Source organism: Panicum virgatum, chromosome 7N (genome assembly GCF_016808335.1).
Source record: "Panicum virgatum strain AP13 chromosome 7N, P.virgatum_v5, whole genome shotgun sequence".
NCBI classification, from domain to species: domain Eukaryota; kingdom Viridiplantae; phylum Streptophyta; class Magnoliopsida; order Poales; family Poaceae; genus Panicum; species Panicum virgatum.
Window position 1 is genome coordinate 47,552,753 of NC_053151.1, and position 17,776 is coordinate 47,570,528.

At 45.8% G+C, this 17,776-nt stretch overlaps 3 protein-coding genes and 1 long non-coding RNA gene across 11 annotated transcripts; 2 read left to right on the forward strand and 2 right to left on the reverse strand.

Moving 5' to 3' along the window:
- The first annotated feature begins 581 nt into the window (after window positions 1-581).
- Window positions 582-3,108, forward strand: LOC120682918. Of its 5 annotated transcripts, XR_005678643.1 has the most exons (8): window positions 582-631; window positions 774-849; window positions 932-988; window positions 1,414-1,520; window positions 1,600-1,722; window positions 2,203-2,353; window positions 2,460-2,651; window positions 2,876-3,108. It is a non-coding gene; the product is annotated as an uncharacterized LOC120682918 (long non-coding RNA). The 5 variants fall into 5 exon arrangements; XR_005678644.1 differs by having other exon boundaries at window positions 583-631; window positions 774-988; window positions 2,856-3,108; XR_005678642.1 differs by having other exon boundaries at window positions 583-631; window positions 774-988.
- A 4,731-nt stretch (window positions 3,109-7,839) lies between these two features.
- LOC120683985 (protein ALP1-like) lies at window positions 7,840-9,634 on the reverse strand. The gene has a single exon (XM_039966070.1). It carries the CDS (start codon window positions 9,408-9,410, stop codon window positions 8,094-8,096), a length of 1,317 nt encoding a protein of 438 aa, XP_039822004.1. The 5' UTR covers window positions 9,411-9,634; the 3' UTR covers window positions 7,840-8,093.
- Window positions 9,635-11,486: 1,852 nt separating this feature from the next.
- LOC120682036 (NEDD8 ultimate buster 1-like) lies at window positions 11,487-15,728 on the forward strand. 4 transcript variants are annotated; one of them, XM_039963774.1, is made up of 12 exons: window positions 11,613-11,956; window positions 12,463-12,588; window positions 12,668-12,764; window positions 12,915-12,950; window positions 13,037-13,224; window positions 13,449-13,551; window positions 13,693-13,874; window positions 13,954-14,031; window positions 14,696-14,798; window positions 14,881-14,917; window positions 15,039-15,202; window positions 15,233-15,728. In XM_039963774.1, the coding sequence occupies exons 1-12, from the start codon at window positions 11,613-11,615 to the stop codon at window positions 15,563-15,565; spliced, it is 1,791 nt and encodes a 596-aa protein (XP_039819708.1). In that variant the 3' UTR covers window positions 15,566-15,728. The 4 variants fall into 4 exon arrangements, with proteins under 4 accessions (XP_039819707.1, XP_039819705.1, XP_039819708.1 ...); XM_039963775.1 differs by having other exon boundaries at window positions 15,263-15,728; XM_039963773.1 differs by having other exon boundaries at window positions 11,487-11,956; window positions 15,039-15,718.
- Window positions 15,729-15,979: 251 nt separating this feature from the next.
- LOC120682037 (14 kDa proline-rich protein DC2.15-like) lies at window positions 15,980-16,892 on the reverse strand. The gene has a single exon (XM_039963776.1). It carries the CDS (start codon window positions 16,826-16,828, stop codon window positions 16,214-16,216), a length of 615 nt encoding a protein of 204 aa, XP_039819710.1. The 5' UTR covers window positions 16,829-16,892; the 3' UTR covers window positions 15,980-16,213.
- Window positions 16,893-17,776: the final 884 nt, after the last annotated feature.

Sequence of the window (17,776 nt, forward strand, 5' to 3'; positions counted from 1 at the left end):
CCACCGCCGCGCGCCTGCCGCTCCGCCTACCAGCCTCCGTCCTTTGCCTTCCTCCTCCAGCTCCGTCTGCCACTGCACCGCACGCCACCCCACTCACCCTCGCCGCCGGCCTGCCACACCGCCGCCGCCGCCATGGACGGCCCTCATAGTGAGGTACCCCTTCCAGCCTTTTCTTCCTTCAATTGATCGCACAAATAGAACCACCATTACATCATGATGCTCATGGGCCCGCCAATCGCTCGCGTTCGCAACAGTCCTAGCTAGAACACGCCCATTCCCGTCTCGGGCGCCATGGTCTCGCTGCCCGCACGGCACCTTTAGCATCAGCGAGAAGCAGTCCCAAGCCAGGGTATGCGTAGCCACCCAGGGCAACAGAGACCGCAAGTTGATGCTAGAGGACGACGTGGAACAGTGCGCAAGTAAAGTGCTCGACGAAATGTCTTAACTACTTGATGTTGGTGGTCTTCGCGCATTCCGCCTATTGTGGTGAAGAGTCACCGACCAATGCACTGCTGTTGATGTCCGTGATGCCGCCACTTCACCCTCATGTCAAATCCCCACTATAGCTGACACAGCCCAACCCGCAGGACCCTGGATGCAGCGGCGTTCATGGACAAAGCCACTGGCTATGGTAAACCCAGCCAGGCATGCACACTACTACCTGATGCACACATATGCTCATGTGTGTTTACTTATTTACATCCAAGCTTATATTTAAGTAGCACACAATTAAATTACTAAGCACATGTTTTCTATTTTTCTCATTTGCGCAGGTTTGCTAACAATAAAGCAGGATAATATTTTGGTGTACCAAAGTTCTTTATGACACAAAATATAACTAAAACATATGTTTGTATTAGCTTCATCTAAAATAATATAAACCTTGGTTAATCAAGTTAGGATTTCTTACAAATTGTTTTATCAAAAACAGGAAGGTTACAAGATCAAAAGAGCAGGAAAGGATCAAGACAAGACAATAGTAACAAAGGTAAACGCTTTGCTTTTTGCTACTATCGCGTGAAAAGCATCAGCTAAGCTCTGTTAGTTTATTTGATAGATATATGATGTGCAAGTTCTGAAGTCTGAATCCCCTTTCTTTATTCGCAACAATCATCAGGGATATTCTAACTAAAGTTCAGCAGCTTATCTCTTGTGACTGCTCTACCAGAAATAGAAGGTTGCAGAGACAAATTAATGTTTTCTCCTGAATAGTAATATAGCTTATAGTAGATTTGTATTCATTGGGTGCCTTGATACTGGAACCACTTAATACAGATTTCTGGGTTACATTGGGTTCAGTATCAAGTGATCTGGCTTCGAAGCAGCACTCTTTTATTCGGGCACAACATACCTTTTCAACTGGTCTTATAAAATCTGCCTGAAAGTATTCTATTTTCCTTTGCTGTACAACAGGGACCTACCAAAAATTATCATTGGGTGCCTCGATAGTGGAACCACTTAATAAAGATTTCTGGGTTACATTAGGTTCAATATCAAGTGATCTAGCTTCGAAGCAGAAGGTATTGCTGTGAAAGCAACAGGTTATTAATTTCTGCTTGTACCAGGGGATAACTAATAGTTTGACCTCCACATTTATAGGGACTCAGGTGACAAGCAATTGGCAACACAAGCATTTGATCGTGCTCGAAGCATTGATCCCTCATTTGCCTTGCCATGGGCTGGAAATATCTCTACAGTTGCCAGTGGACCTGTGAGTTACAAGTAATTTTTTTCTTCTTCTTCTTCTTCTTTACTGCACAGGGCATAGTAGGAGTACTGGACTTGCTTTTCTGAAGACAGTTTGTTCAAATTTGTAAACTTGAACAACACTGTACACTAATTAGAACAATAGCTTATTTAATTAAGAAAAGATCAACACCTATATTGTTCTGAAAAAAACATTAATGTTCAAGCCCTGATATGGATAATTCAAGAGGTTTTGACTGTTTGGATATGAGCTGAACTGATGACCTGATGTACTCAATGATTCCAACTGAAATTATTACTAGTAGTACCCGAAGCGCTCTAGGATTTGGGTGCAGCGCTTTAGCAGCTTGCTGAGATTGGCATGGAGTGAAAAACTAATGACATGAGCTTGGTTTTGCAATTATAATTTAAAAGCTTCCTCGACCATCATCATTCTAATTTAAAATGTTTTACCATGTTAGTACTAAATTGTTCTGTTTCGGTTCGAATGTTCAGATGGCTGGGAGTCCCGGTGGGTGCAATCTGATTGTAAAAGGAGTGAAGGGAAAGCTGGAAGGTTAAAGCACACGGCCGGAACATACTCTGGAGATTCTGATGCCAAAGATTTATTTTTCATCCCTCGCACATTTGTGTTTCAATTGACTATGTATGTCGATCATTTGATCATAAAACATGATATACTTGCTCAACAGATTAGTTCCAGTAAGTTTATTGATCCATGTGCTTTGTTTTTTTTGTGTATACCGTATCAGGAATACAAACAACAATGGATGCTAGGCATTTTCCTATCTCAGCGAAGTTCCCACAATTCAGTAACGAGAACAGGACACTGGTGGTCCAGTACTCCATCAAGTTTGAGCAGGATATCGAGTGCGGTGGTGGATATATTAAGCTTATGTCCGGTTATGTCAACCAGAAAAATTTAGTGGGGACACTCCATATAGGTAAATTTCTTAACGGCTTTTGTCCCATAGAATTTCCCATTCTTTCAAAGACACGTTGATTCCTATATGCTCGAAGTGTGCTTAGCTGCTCAATTGCTGGTGGGCGACAAATGCACTCTTAACGTATAATTTAGTTGTGTTTTAGGAGTCATATAGACTTCACAGCTTGCAAACTAATAATCCTATCATTGCTTTTGAATTTAGTGTCTGAATATGAATTGCAGCCTCTATTGTTAGAACTGTGGATTTTGCTGCTGAGGTACAAGATGTGCTTAGAAATCTTAGTGGCAACAGGGAATCAATGAAGGGAATAAAGTCATGGTTTATGCAGAGGGCAGAGGGTGCTGTTTGTGTCGGCTCTGCCTCAAGTTCTTAAGGAAAGAGTATTTGCCTTTGAGGATTCAGAGGGGCAGCTGCACATTATTTTCCTGGTGAATGATATTTTGTTTGAAAGGTATGTTTTGAACTTCTCTTATGGCTATCTTGCAATTGCAGTATCAAATAGGTCTTAGCCTCCATGCTTATTAGAGCATACATAACAGAATCCCAAGCAATATACTGATCTTATTCACATCTAATATTATTGCCCCTGTTGTAGTAACATATCCATTTTTTAGTGTCAGACATATTTCGCCCTATAAATTCATTTACATATCAGTTGTATTCTGTATTTCCTATGAAAGACTATTGTGCTTCGTAAAGGCCAAATTGTTCCTTGGCAGCTAAAATGTGTTTTAAGAAAAAGCGGACAACAATCTAATCCAATCTCTTTTTACAATGCATAAAATCAATTACAGCTAGCGAAAGTACAATGCTTTGTTTGTACTACCAGAGCTCATGTCTATGAACAATATAGGAGCAGCCATTTAGGATTCTATTTTCATTTGCCGATGAAAGTGTTAGGCCGTTAGCTGCCAATTCTTTAAGCACTTAATAGTCCTTGAAATTTTGTGTCCACATAAACATAGTAAGTTCCTGGTGAATTTTTTTGGCGCTTTTTTTTTTTGAACCATTTTTAGCCCATGTGCAGATGACCATCTGGTTAAACAGCATAGTAACTGACATCTACATGAAGATTCTAATTCTATCTTTTTTAACCTGCACAGAATTTTTTCCGCAAGAAAAATAATTAAGACAAACAACCTTTTTGGACTACACGTACCTAATTTTATCTGATTTGCAATTTTTGCACGTACACTGGCCACACGCGGCAAAGCCGCGACCATTTCTAGTTGTTTCTATTTCCCAGGCAAACTACGGACTGGCACCCATACAGTTCAGAACTCCTAATTAGGCCCTGTTTAGTTCGTAAAAATATTTGGATTTTGACACTGTAGCACTTTCATTGTTATTTGGCAAATGATGTCCAATTATGGACTAATTAGACTTAAAAGATTCATCTCGTACTAATCAATTAGACTGTGTAATTGGTTATTTTTTCAACTGCATTTAATGCTCCAAGCATGTGTCCGAACATTCAATGTGACGGGTACTGTAAGAAATTTTTTGGAAACTAAACAGCGCCTTAGCAGAATCAATACTGTACTCAGTTACCCATTGTTAAGACAGCTGCACAAGCTTCGGTTACATTGTTTTTTTTTTTTTGAAGCAAATGGCAGGAGCTCTGCCTTTCAATTAAGAAGGAATAGAAGTTTTAATTACAAAAAAAGGTTAGCCAAACCAACTGACTGACTAACCCACCCATGTGCCGCGGAACAACACAACATTGCAACGAGTCATTGTTGCCGAGCTGGTAAAAGCCAGCAGCTCCGATTTCCCGAAGCAAACTCTAAACACGGACCGGCAAAAGACCGAGGTCACCTAGGTCATCGTTGCCGAGCTCAAGCACAGCGCGAAGAGCAGCTCCGACTTCCAACTGTGAATCAAGGTCCCGCCCCCGGTGACCACCAAACCACACCTGCAGCAACCCCAAGATTGAAGGACATCCCGCTCCGTGTTATCGTTGCCAAGCTACATCCCCCGACGTAGCAGCTCCGACTTCACGTTTCAGGATAAGTCCCCGTATGCCAGGCGGCCGCCGAAAGATGAAGGGCGAACACCGAAGACAACGATCATCGGGGTCATGACGACATCCAGGTGCGACGCCTTCAGGAAGGGTACGGCGCCGAAAACGCCGCCATCGCACGTCCAAGAAAGGACAGGGTTTTCACCCATGGAGGAAGACGCGAGAGGGGAGGGGAGCATGACGCCCCCAATGGGGAAACGGCGCCCACGGGTGTCGCCGTCATCAAGGCTTTCGCCCAAAGGCACCTCTCCTTCCCCTTCCGCACAAACGCCGGACCCGATGACCGTCTCGCCAGCCACCACCGTCGTCGAAAGTCGCACCCTGCGCCTCCGGTAAGGCATCGACGCACCAGCTGCACATGGCAGCCGCCCAGCTGCGCCGACCGCCACCCCTCCGGACGAGCAGCCCACGACCCCTGACGCCGCCCCACGCGCCTCCCGCATGCACGCCCGAACGCGCCGGCGACCCGACCAGCGCGTGCTTGCGCGCCCGCGCGCGCGTGCTTGTCGGCGCCACCGCGAGCTCGCCTCCCGCTGCCCACGCGCACCTGCGCCGCGCACACCCGCCGGCTCCTCCGCGGGCAAGGCGCCGCCCGTCAACGGAGCGCACGCCCGCACGCGCACGTCGGCGTTCGGGGCTCACGCCCCGACCAAGCATGCGCACCAATGCCGTACTCCGGCATGGATCCACCACGAGGGCCACCGGATCTGGCCGCGGGAGCCCCAGATCTGGCCTCGCCGGCGCCGGTGCCGCCCGCCCGCGGCGGCCCCCTTCGTCTCCCGCAGCGACCACGCCCGCCGGGAGATGAGGGAGGAGAAGGCAGCCCCGCCGCCGCCGTCCTCGCGAGCCGCGCGGGCTTCCGGCGACCGGCTCCGGCAGCGGCACGGCGGTGGAGATAGGGAGGAAGGGCCTTGTGGCGGCGGCGGTGAAGGTCCCGCCTGTGTCGCCCACGCGGAGGTGACGCCGGGGGGGGGTCTCATCCCATCCTTCGGTTACATTGTTACATGATGATTTAATCTCTTAATTGTTGACCAGAATTGTTTCCGTCTCTTTTATGCAGAAGAAAGCGATCCTGATGATCCCACATCCGTCTCATCCTCATCTCGGTTTTCTTCATTTTACAAGACCTGATGATCCCACATCTGAATCTTGAAGCTGCTACTGAGCTTGGTTGTGCCATTTGCTTCACAAGTAAAGTGGTAAATATGGTAGCAGCAGCTACAGGGCGAATATGCCCCCCCCCCCCCCCCCCCCCCCCACACACACACACATGTAGTATTTATAACATCTCAGGAATCAGGACAGCTATCCAAGTATGAATGTATGATTTGAAATCGTCAGCACATCCAGAGTGAAATTCATTTACTTTGAACAAGCATAAGAGGCAGGAAGCAGTCACCCCATAAAAATTATAACGAAAGGTCACGGCCTATAGCAATGCAATGCATCGTTCAGAGTTATTAGATGTAAATGGTATGAATATTTCCTGACTGTATTCGAATTCGATCCGGTCTGGAAGGGTTTTTTATCTGTTCGTATCTGATTCCGAGTATTCAATATCCGTAACTAATCCGTATTCAAATACTCAAAAGTTACATTTTTATGATGTCAACATCCATTGCAATCTTATCCGGCAAAACCTAGCACTATCCGTATTCGAACAAAAATATGAAAACAAATACAATATCAGTAATATCTGTCTGTATCCGATCCGTTTACCTCCCTAACTGCACATATCAGATTATATCCTAGCTGAACAATCAGTCATGCTTTATGTAATCTTGGAGCACAGGAGAGCAGTTAAATACTTGCACCAAGCCTCTGAAACGAACTGAAAATCATATGGACCCTTTTGCCTGCCTAAGTCAGTAACAAATGTCATGGTATTGAGAATCTGATTTTTCTATATAAAGTTCCTAATATATAGATAGCAGATCACAATATATCTGCATCGTCTCAATTGTTCTGTCAGTAAATTTATTTAGGTACGACCATAACTTTATGAATCAGGTAAAGGCATTGATGAGATTTTAATCTGAAGGTTAAAACCGTAAATTATACAGGTTCACTTTACAAGGATCAAATGACATGTCAGATGGCTTCTTGAAGACAGAGCTATGAATCTAGCATTGATGATTTTTAAAGATTACCAAAGAAGATGATGAAATGATATCTCATCAAGGCATCATAACGAACACAAACTTTGTTGGACAATAGATCTGTCAATGTTTTCCTAAAAAAGGAACTTACATTGCATATGATATCATAGTGCAACAGCTAAAGATGTTTCAGTTCAGGAGACAGTGATATTGAAGTTCAGTTTATCAAAAGATATTGTTTGGTTTAGGCATTTAGCTAATACTCTAGAGAGACTGTGTTTCCAAGCCTCCAACTCATATTGGTATGATTGTTATACGGTAAGCTCTTCTTTTAGTGCAAACTAAACGTATGGCCCGCGCATTTGCGCGGCTAGTATTAATTAAAAATTAAAAAAATTGCATGTCGTTGTATCCTTAATATTTTGTAAAAATTATACTATTTGTTATCATACATCACCCTGTTCATTATCGTAAATTATGTCTTATTGTTGGTTAAAACAATTCAAATATGATCTGCTTTAATAATATTATGCATATAATTATTAATATTTTATTTTTATTTTTATTGAATGTTGTTAGCTTTAGTTTTTATTAAATAGTATGTTTGTAACTGATACATCGCTAAATGATATTTTATATTTAATTTTTCATAATGGCATTGGTGGGTGATTTTTAATTAGGCACATGGGTATTTTAAGCTAATTTTTATCGTAATGGCAGTGGTGGGTAATTTTTATTTTTTAAATTTTCTCCGATTAATGTGGAAATTTCTAGGTCTCGAGAGCGAACGTGGAGGCTCTGTTTGTTGGCTAAATAATAAGATAATAGATGGGGAACAAAAGACCCTTGACTCTAACAAAAGCAACTATATTCAGCTTGAGAGCACATAAAAAGGCATTTGAAAGGTACATGGAATATATTCTAAAGAACAGTTTGGAACGATTTCAAATCAGTGCAGGAACTACATCAGTTTATACATATGATGAAATCAAATGCATATCATGCTCGAGAGTTAACTTAAGAAAATGCTGAAATGCTAAGCAGTAAGAATCAAGTGCCAATGGAGCTACTATCAGTTAAAGTTTTATTATTCAGGTGATGATGAATAACTTGCAGAGACAGAAGATGAAGCTGCATCAGACTACCAACATTAGGCGTGGCATCCAATTTGCAGTGCCAAACAAAAAGTTAGCAGTGGGCTAGTAAAATAAACCGAGAACAGTTCGCAATGGATTAAAGCAGCTCACGTTGTAAGATTAGCATAAGATACATATTTACATAAGCATTCCAGATGGATGATGCTGGGAATATATAGACTCACTGATTTCGGCTCAGCAAGCTCAAATGTGCAGCAAGAACGTCCCTGATCCTCTCCCCCTCCTTGTCATTGTCACCTTCAAAGTCTCCGAACTCATCAGCGTCAGCATTCCCCTGAATCTCTACAGGCATCGGCTCCCCACATTTGTTGAGAAAATTGTGGAGCAGACAACCAGCAACCACAACATACGGCAGTGCCTCTTGGCACTCGCCCTTCCAGCTTTCGTCCAGAAGCCTCCACCTTGCCCGCACATGGCCAAAGGCATTCTTCACCACCCGCAGCCCGTGCGCGTGCACATGGTTAAAGATGTTCTCTTTGGATAAGTCATCAGTGGCATCCACATGCCTGTACGGTGCCACAAGCCAGGGGAGCAGCGGGCAGCAAGCCGGCCCCAAGAAGTAGCGCGGCACCGAGCCACCGATGAGCTCGCCCTGAGGCGCATTGGCGAGCAAGATGGATTGGGAGGTGTACAGCTTCGTCCGTGGGAGGATCTCCGCCGGCGCCATTTCCGGATCCCACCCGATGGAGACGTCGAGGAAGCGGCCGTCGGCGTCGACCAGCGCTTGCGCGATGGCGGCCTCCCCGAACCGCGCGTACCCGAGCGCGCCGCAGCAGTTGGGCAGGGAGAGCGCGCAGAAACCCGGGACGGCGCGCGCGATTCGGTCGGGCGCGGCGAGGTCGAGCAGCACGGCGAGGCGGTTGGCGATCTCGCGGCAGACCTCGTAGAAGGTGCGCGCGGCGACGGCGGGGGACGGGAGGCCGAAGCGGCGCGCCACGGCGCGCGCGGGCGCGGCGTGGGCGAGGCGGAAGAGCGCGGCGCCGAGCTTGTGGTCGGGCGGGAGCGCGAGGGACGAGGACGAGGCGGCGGGGGCGGGGAGCGCGAGGGCGTGGAGGAGCTGGAAGAAGGCTGGCTTGGACATGCGGAACGCGTCGCGCCAGGCGGAGTCCGGGAGCGTGGGGGAGGAGAGGAGGCGGAGGAACCAGGAGGAGGGCAGCGGCGGCGACGGTGTGGGCGGGGAGAGCGAGAGGGAGGTGAGCGTGAGCGTCTGGAGGTGGAGCGGGAGCAGCGCGAGGAGGCGGGACACGGCGCGCGCGGCGGAGAGGAGGAGCGGGTCCAGCGCCAGCGTCTGGGACGGGAGCAGGAGGAGGTCGCGGTCGGACGCGAACCGCAGCGCCAGGGTGACGGAGGAGGCGAGCAGCGCCAGCAGCGACGTCAGCTGCGGCGGCGACTGGGGAGGCGGCGGCGACGGCGGCGACGGCGGCGCGGGAACGGGCGCGCGGGCGCGACGGGAGCGCTTGCGGCCGGAGGCGGCCATCGTCGGGAGGCGAGCGCGCGTAGTGGGGAGGTGGTGGTTGTCTTTTCGCGGGTTTCGGGGAGCTGGACGGTAGCGGTGGTCGCGACGGCGACAAGTGGGAGTGGGAGCAGTGGAGTGCGCGAGCTCGTTGGCGCGGCTCGTTGGGTCAAGCAGAGATGGGCTCCCCCTCGCCTCGGGCTTGACGACGACATGGGTGGGCTTTGGCAGGTCTGCAGCTTGCGGCAGGGCCGACGCAGCGGTGGTGGGAGGGAAACGGGGGCTTTCTCGAGAGACGGATGTGAATGTGACTGCCACGTCGTCGGGTTCGAGGGGCCATGTAATTAATTCGCAGTAATTTCCGTGTCAGGAGTCATCTGAGCTTTTTTTTCATTTTTATATTTTTTAAAAAAAATAAAATTTCAAAAATATATGCCAAATAAAAAAATTTTCAAAAATAGGTGCACGTCGCCCATCAAATTACCGACATGACCTAAATATAAAAAAAAATTATATTTAGATCATGGCGCCCAAGGCGTGTTAAACAGTGAATTTGTAAAATCGGAAAAAAATCGGAAAAATACAAACTAAACTGTTCTGGATTCTATGAAATAATATCTACAACTTTTGTTACATAAAGTTTTTTATTTGATCAATATATCTAAATAAAGAAAAATAGTTTTTGTACCTAGAAAAATCTGAAATAATTCATTTGGTCTAGTTGTGCTTATCTAAAATTTACCAAACTTTTTTATAGCTCTTAGGAAATAAAATAATGGTACTGTAAAAATTATGGCTTCTAATACTCAGTATAGCAGCATGGATAAATAACCCATTTAAACTAGACATATTGAAGATCTAATTTAAAAATTTATTCTAGAAATGTTTTCTGGGCTTACCAATTTTGTACAAGTCTATGCTCACCATATGCAACACTCTGGACAAAGATGACATGTATCCAAAGGATGGATCTTGATATTTAAATAAAAGTGTATTAAACTGGTATTTAAAATAGAGCAAGAACATTGATCAAATGAAAAATTTTATGTAACAAAAGTTGTATATATTGTTTCATAGAATCCAGAACAGTTGATTTTGTATTTTTTTATTTTTCTACAATTTTATATCGATTTTATAAGTTTACTGTTTCATGCGCCCTGGGTGCTAGGATCTAAATGTAATTTTTTTTACATTTAGGTCCTGTCTCAAATTGGATGGGCGACAGGCACCCGTCCCCACCCATTTTTGAAAATTTCCTTATTCGGCATATATTTTTAAAATTTTATTTTTTTTTAAATAAAAAATAAAAAAACGCGTCATCAGATTGGGTTGGGGGTTCATGCGGACTGTTGCTGCTAGCGGGGTCCGGCCCAGTTAGCGTGGGGCCGGGCTGCTCAGCGAAAGGAAGGAGGGGGGATTATGCCTCGTTATGGTCCTGCCAAGATCAACAGGCCTAGGTATGGAATGGAAATCTTTGTAGGTAAGCAAAGAATATGCTTCTGCAGTTATGCTAGTACTAACGGACTAATGGTGGAAGACCAGTTGCGTATTGTTTCTAATCCCTCAGCTCAACGAAGCATCAGGTAACTTTCAGTAACAGATGGTCAAAACCACGGCATCTGCTTGCTTCGATCAGTCAGAACAAGGGCCCCCTGCCTTTCTTGGAGCAGAAGAAGGGCCTCCCTCGCTTCTTTCTCGGTGGACGGTGGAGAAGGGAATCACACCAAACCAAGTTATTAAGGTATACTGGGATAGTGATATCATGAGTTTCAGTTTAAAAACAGAAAGTATTTACACCCAAAATCCGATTGAAAAACTCATACAAATTAGCAGTATGACAGGCGCTAGAAGAAAAAAAATGTATCCTTGTTGAACCATACAATAAGCGTCCGAAATGTATTAGTATCTTATTAAATTCTTAATCTTAACTCAAACTCAAATTACAAAGACTCCTTTATAAATTGGCAACAAATCTTACTCCTAAAATCATAATTATGTTAACCTAAAATCAATTTTACAATGAAGATTTCATTGCAAATATTAACAATCAAGTCCCCCCTAATCCCGAGTCTTCCGACCCCATTTGATGCTATCCCGTATATAAAAGCGGAAAGAAAAACAACCCTGTTTCGTTGATGCTATCCGACGACACCGCCCCCAAAGCCAACGCAAAACCATCGACGCACCCAAACACTCAAGCCAAACCCCCGAACTCCGATCATCCCGATGGCGTCCGACGAGGCCCCCAAGCCGGCGGCGGATCGAATTCGGGTGGTCGGCAAGTGGGTCGGTGCCCTGGAGGTGGACCTGGGCGCCTGGACGGCGCCGATGCTGCGGGCGGAGGTGGCGCGGCGGGTTGGGGGCGGCGTGGAGCCCGAACGCGTCGGCCTCATCTTCGGCGGCCGCGTGCTCAAGGACGACCCCCCCGCCTCGCTGCTGGAGGCCGGGCTCAAGGCCAACGCCAAGGTGCTCTCCTCCCTCGCATCCCCCGATCGCGCCAAGGAAATCGCCGCCGAAGCCGCCAAGGCGAAGGCCGAGGAGGAGCACGCCGCTAGGCTTGTCAGGCTCTGGTAAGGATTTTCTTTTCAATTTGGGGAATAGTTATGTTTTTCGCACCCTAGTCTGGAGCCGAAATTGCAGTCGTAAGGATATGATTCTACTTGGCATTCTGAAACTAGGGAACTGGACGCGTTTACTGCTGGACTTGCGTATTTTTTTAACTGCAAAACTAATACCAATTTATTCCTGGTTATGAGATTGAACGCAGTAGCAAGAAATTGTCAAGTCCATCGTGATTTATACACCCACGATCCATTTGTATGGTTATGTGATAGTATGAAAATTAGGAAGAACCATAATTTGGTGAAAATCTAATGAAGATCATGATCCTACTCTGTAATGTGGAAAATCTAGCACTCCAGTCAATGAATTCAGATAAGGCACATGTCTGCAGTATAGAGGTTTGTGTGCCTGTACGCTTTGAAGCAATCTTTGACCAGGATTAAGGTTGCACTGAACCCCTCTACCACAGAGTTCGTTCATTTGATGATCACTTAACGGTATGATTTTCTTGTAGGGATGCTGCGAAAGCAATGTCTCAAAGGCACACAGATGGGTCTTTCCTTGAAGATGAAGACTACAACTTAGATCTTGAGGATCAAAGTGGCCAGAAAGTGATGTTTGGATCTGTTGATGATATGAAGTAATGTACTAAATCTTCTATTCAGAATCTCGCATACGATGTGTACAATATCTAACTCCATCATCTGTGCTATCTTTAGGGCTTTGAAGATGGCTTTAATGCTTCACCAAAAAGGTAAAACTCAGATGAAGAAAAAAAAGTACAAGGAAGCACTAGATGTATTAATAATGGCTGAGGTATGCTACCTTTTACTGCCCTATTCCTATCTAGCTTATGTGATTGTAATGTATTCTTGCTACTGCAAGAAACCTGTGCAGTTTTTGAACTGCTCTGCTTTCTATTCAACTAAATTTCTCTACATTGACAAATTCTTTCTTGTCTTACAGGAAGCTTTCTCCCTTTGTGACTCAAAACTCATTCAGGTAACTTGAATAGTTAAGAATGTACCTCACTTTGTATCAATATTAGAATGCTGAAACTTTGCTTACAATTGGTATTTGTTCTGCAGAAAGTTGATAATATGCCAATGCTTCAACTAGATATAGTATGGTGCTATTTTGTGCTTCGTGATGTATCATGCTTGGAGGTTGCAGGGACTCGCCTTGAAAAAGCACGAGTAGGATTTGAACGTTCCCATGGGAAAGATTCCTCTCGCTTCAGAGTACTTCAGGCTGGCCGGCAAGCAGATCTTGCTATGTGAGGCTCGTTTTGTATTATATATTAGTTACTGAGCATGCTTATTTTCATTCAGAAGTCAGAATTGCTACTTTTTTATATAAATGTGTGGATGAATGTCCCAGCATCTTCTTTTCTAAAAGGAAATATCTATGGAGTTTACTCAAATAACTGTCCTTTTGAATCATTCTGCAGTTGACTTGGTTGACTCCTAACATGCGTTTTTTTTCCTCCATGTGTTATAGTTACGTAAGGCTGGAGCTTTTGGAAGGAGTGGTAGCATATCATAATGGTCATACTGAAAAGGCGCGTGAATCTCTCACTTCTGCGCAAGCTAAATACCTGCAGGTACATTCTGTTGATCATCTTTCTTTTAGTTATTTAGTATATAGTATATTGTTATTTCTGCTCTTCAGTGCTTTATCACCTTTTTCATGTTGGACAAATCAGTCTCATTTTTTAATTTCCTTAAACGGATATGAAATTTAGCTTCAAGTACCAGATGAAGCTATATCAATGTTAATGGATATGGGCTATGAAGCACGATCCGCAAAAAGAGCATTGAAGATGACCGGCTATGATATTCAATCATCTGTGGATCTCCTGTGTGAGGAACGTGAAAAGAAAATCCGTAGACAAGAGGAGGACCGAGAGAGACAAAGAGAGATTCTGTGAGCAACATTCTACCCTCCCTTTTAATTTTTTTCTTTTTTTTTTCTTAGTAGTGAACTTTTCGTGGTGTTATCATAGGGAACAAATGAGATACGGTAAAACTCCGATGAACAAGGCAGTTGACCTGCAGAAGCTGAAAGACTTAACTAACATTGGGTAAGAATGTTGTTCTTTTTACACTTACTCAAGAGCTGTTTTTTTTAATTGTATTATCAAGAGTTCTAGTGAATTGCAATTGGGATTGGGGCCTAAACCTTGAAAACCAGGAAGGGGCTCCGAGTCAGTAAACCTGAAATAATAAAGGAAAAGTGCTTAAAAAGGCCACCTGATTGCTCAGAGAATCACAGCTTTCATGTTGTTTATGGACTTAATTTTATGTAACATTTGGTTGATGTTTGCAAATATTCAGATATACATTTGTTGTTAGTTGTTACAGAGGAACGTTACTGAGCAAATGTTTGTGATGGAAACGTAGTAAAATTTCATTTTGTTGGCTAAATCTCTATAGCATCTTACAATAGTTATTATTGTTTCTTTTCAGCACAAGGATTTTCGTTTACAACTTGACTGAAGTTACAGCAATGTTACCCTAGTTTTCCATGTGGTTCATGACCAACCTCAGAGGACTAGAAGTGTTTAGATAGTTTTAGGACACCTATTCCTGGAAACCACGCTTTACCTTCATAGAGAGTACTGATGTCTTATTCAAATGCAGAATAAATTTCAATTGATTGTGCTTGGTGTTGCTAATTTAAACATTGATTTTGATTTATGCTGTTGCATTTCCTGTTGTTACTGACCAGTTGTTTTCATTTTCAAGATTTGAAAAGTATCTTGCCGCAGAAGCACTGCGCATAAATGAAAATGATGCTGAGAAGGCATTAGATCTTTTGACAAATCCTGAAGAAAATTGCATCCTGCAAGTATGCCTTCTCTGCACCCCTATGTTTAGGTATTCGCAAAAAGCTGCTGCACAGTTATTTACACATTTTTCTTCGCTTGCAGAATAAAATTCAAGCAAGGAGGAGCCGAGCAACTCGTGGTATGATGGACTAATACATTCATCATCACCCTTTGAAATTGTGTGTCCTCAAATGAATTGGAGTAATGAAATTTCACGCCGTTTTTTGGTTCTCTTCTTTCTTTGCTGGGTTTTGGTGCAGGATCATCGAGCTCCAGGGCAGCTGCTGCTAGGACTGCTCGAGCAATCAACAATCGTCAGGCTTTTGTTAGCGCTCCACCACATGCTGTAGATGGAAATGCTCCTCCACATGCTGCGAATGGAAACCCTCAAGAGGGAAACCAAGCAGATGGGAATCTGCCAGAGGGAAACGATGTGGACAGCAAGCCTCCAGAGGGAAACGATGTGGACAGCAAGCCTCCAGAGGGAAACGATGTGGACAGCAAGCCTCCAGAGGGAAACGATGTGGACGGCAACCCTCCAGAGGGAAACAATGTGGACGACAACCCTCAAGAGGGAAATCAAGATGTAGTTATGACTGATGAAGTAGCTGTGAATGATGAAGACACAAACTCTATTCCGGTTCCAGCCAGGGACGTATCCATGGAAAGTGAGCTTGCCGATGAACTGACGGGGGATGCCTTGGATGACTACGATATTGAGGTTAGCGACGAAGGACAAGCCATAGCAGAATACATGAGCTTACTGGAGTCTGTTGCTAGTTCTTAATGTGCAAAGATCTACACTATTAGATAGTTAACTCCAGCTTCAGAATAAGAAATACATGTAGATTCAGATGTTGAGTTTGACCTAGTATGGTGGCTTGTACATAATGCTACCCGTATGGATTACATATTTACATGATGCCTGGAAATTTCCTATCGTTTGCCTCGAAGTTGTCTCCCATGGATCGCTGCTTAGTTGCGTAATGTTGCGTACAGAATTATGCGGGGCTCCGACATGTTTGCCTGATATGATAGTTTTAGATTCACATTCTTTGCAGCCGTGTTTTTCAGAACTGAATATTAAGGCCTCCTAATGTCTTCCGAATTTCTGGAGATGGGAACTGACAATGTACCTTAATTTAACGCCATTTTCAGAGAGAATCCTCCACCTTGAAGGGATTCGAGTACAACAAAGGAAGCAGTAGTGCAAACATGATTTGAATTCGGAACAAATATAGTTTGTTACAAGATACATAAATTACAGATCGATGACAATTGAGGTGACACTAGATGCATATACAAACATGCAACAAGAGAGAAGATATAGCAAATCAAATCAAATAAATAGCCTGCTTTCAAACTTCGTGGTCGAGTCGAGGGGGAAAAGAAAAGGAGACCTTTGCTGTGCACGCGTGCATGGGGTGGTTTATATTTAAGCGCATTTGTAGCCGGGCGGGACGGCGCAGCCGCAGTTGAGGAGCACCTCGAGCGCGATGGGCACGTAGACGGAGAGGTCCAGCACCTTGGCCTTGAGGGAGGTGCACAGGCACGCCGCCGCCGAGAGCCCGGCGACGCCCTTCACGAGCGGGCAGCACTTGACGTTGGCGTCGCCGATGTGCACCTCGTTGCCGAGGACGTCCACGCACGCGCCGAGCTTCAGCGCGTCGATGGGGCACTTGTCCGAGGACGGCGGGGGAGTCGGGGTCGGGGGCGCCGGAGGCGGCGGGCACGCCTTCCGGCCGCCGGGCGTCTTCGGCGGGCTCCCACCGATGATCGGCGGGATGGGGACGGGGAGGTCCGGCAACGGGGGTAGGGGCACCGACGGCACGGCGACTGGCGGCAGGGGCACCGACGGCAGAGGGACGGATGGCAGGGGGACAGACGGCACGGTGACGGGGGGCAAGGGGAGCCCGCGGGACGCGGGCGGCGTGCCTTTCTGGCACGATCCGCACTCCGTTTCCGCTTTCTCCCACGCGAGGGCGAGCGGCGAGGAGGAGAGCGCGAGCACGGCGAGGACCAGCAGCGCGGAGAGCTTGGCGAGCGCCATTGCTGCCGCTGCTAGCGAGCTGATGATGATGATGCTTTTGCACGAGCTGCGGGGTGGCGTCGTCGGAGCTCGCCGCTTTTATAGGAGGCCGCCGGGCCGGGCATTATTGCGCGCGCCGGGGCACCGGCGCGGTGGCCCGCAGCGCGGCAACAGCTCACGTGGAGCCAGTGGGATTGGCAGTGCTGGACGCCTTGGCTGGTTGCCATGGCGCCAAAGACAGGCGCAGCGGCGTGTGACACTCGCTTGGCCGCGCCCGCGGGCATGATTGAAACGCACTGCTGACCGCATCGTCCCTTGCGTCGCGCTGCGTTGGCCGGCCCCTGGTGGTGCCCGATTTGCATATATCGGGCTCGTCGTTTGCCTGCGCCTACATGATGTTCCCGTAAGAGCAAGCTGGCAATGCACATCTTTTAGTAGATATATAATGGATGAAGAATGTTATTCCGGCTTCAAAACCTTTTCCACAAAATGAAATCATTCCACATTAGAAAAAGCAATGCCTAAGCTAAAAACCAATCGTCTTCAGAGTTCCGTTTGTGCTAAGATGATCAACATCTCATATTTGGTCTTCACTGTGGCGCCTCGCAATGCACATATATAGATGCTTGAAGCGTTGGTTCAGAAACACATAAGAGATGACGCGGTGAAATATTTGTGTGCTGTTGTATGTTTGTGTTCATCATCCTCTTCGATCCTTTGTTTCTGTTTTTTTTTTTTAGCAGGATCCTTTGTTTCTGTTTGTGCATGAGTATGTGCTTGAATTATGCATGCCTACGTACAAGTCTGCAAGACTGCAAAATCAAGCTAGTTGAACTTGATCACTGTGATCATGCACCCTATTAGTCCCCTAGTGGCCTAGTCCTAGCATCCCAGCAGTTGCATGCGAGTTACTGACAGAACTAGATCTGGCTGGGGTCAGTCAGCCTAGACCAATCACGAGCACTTCCA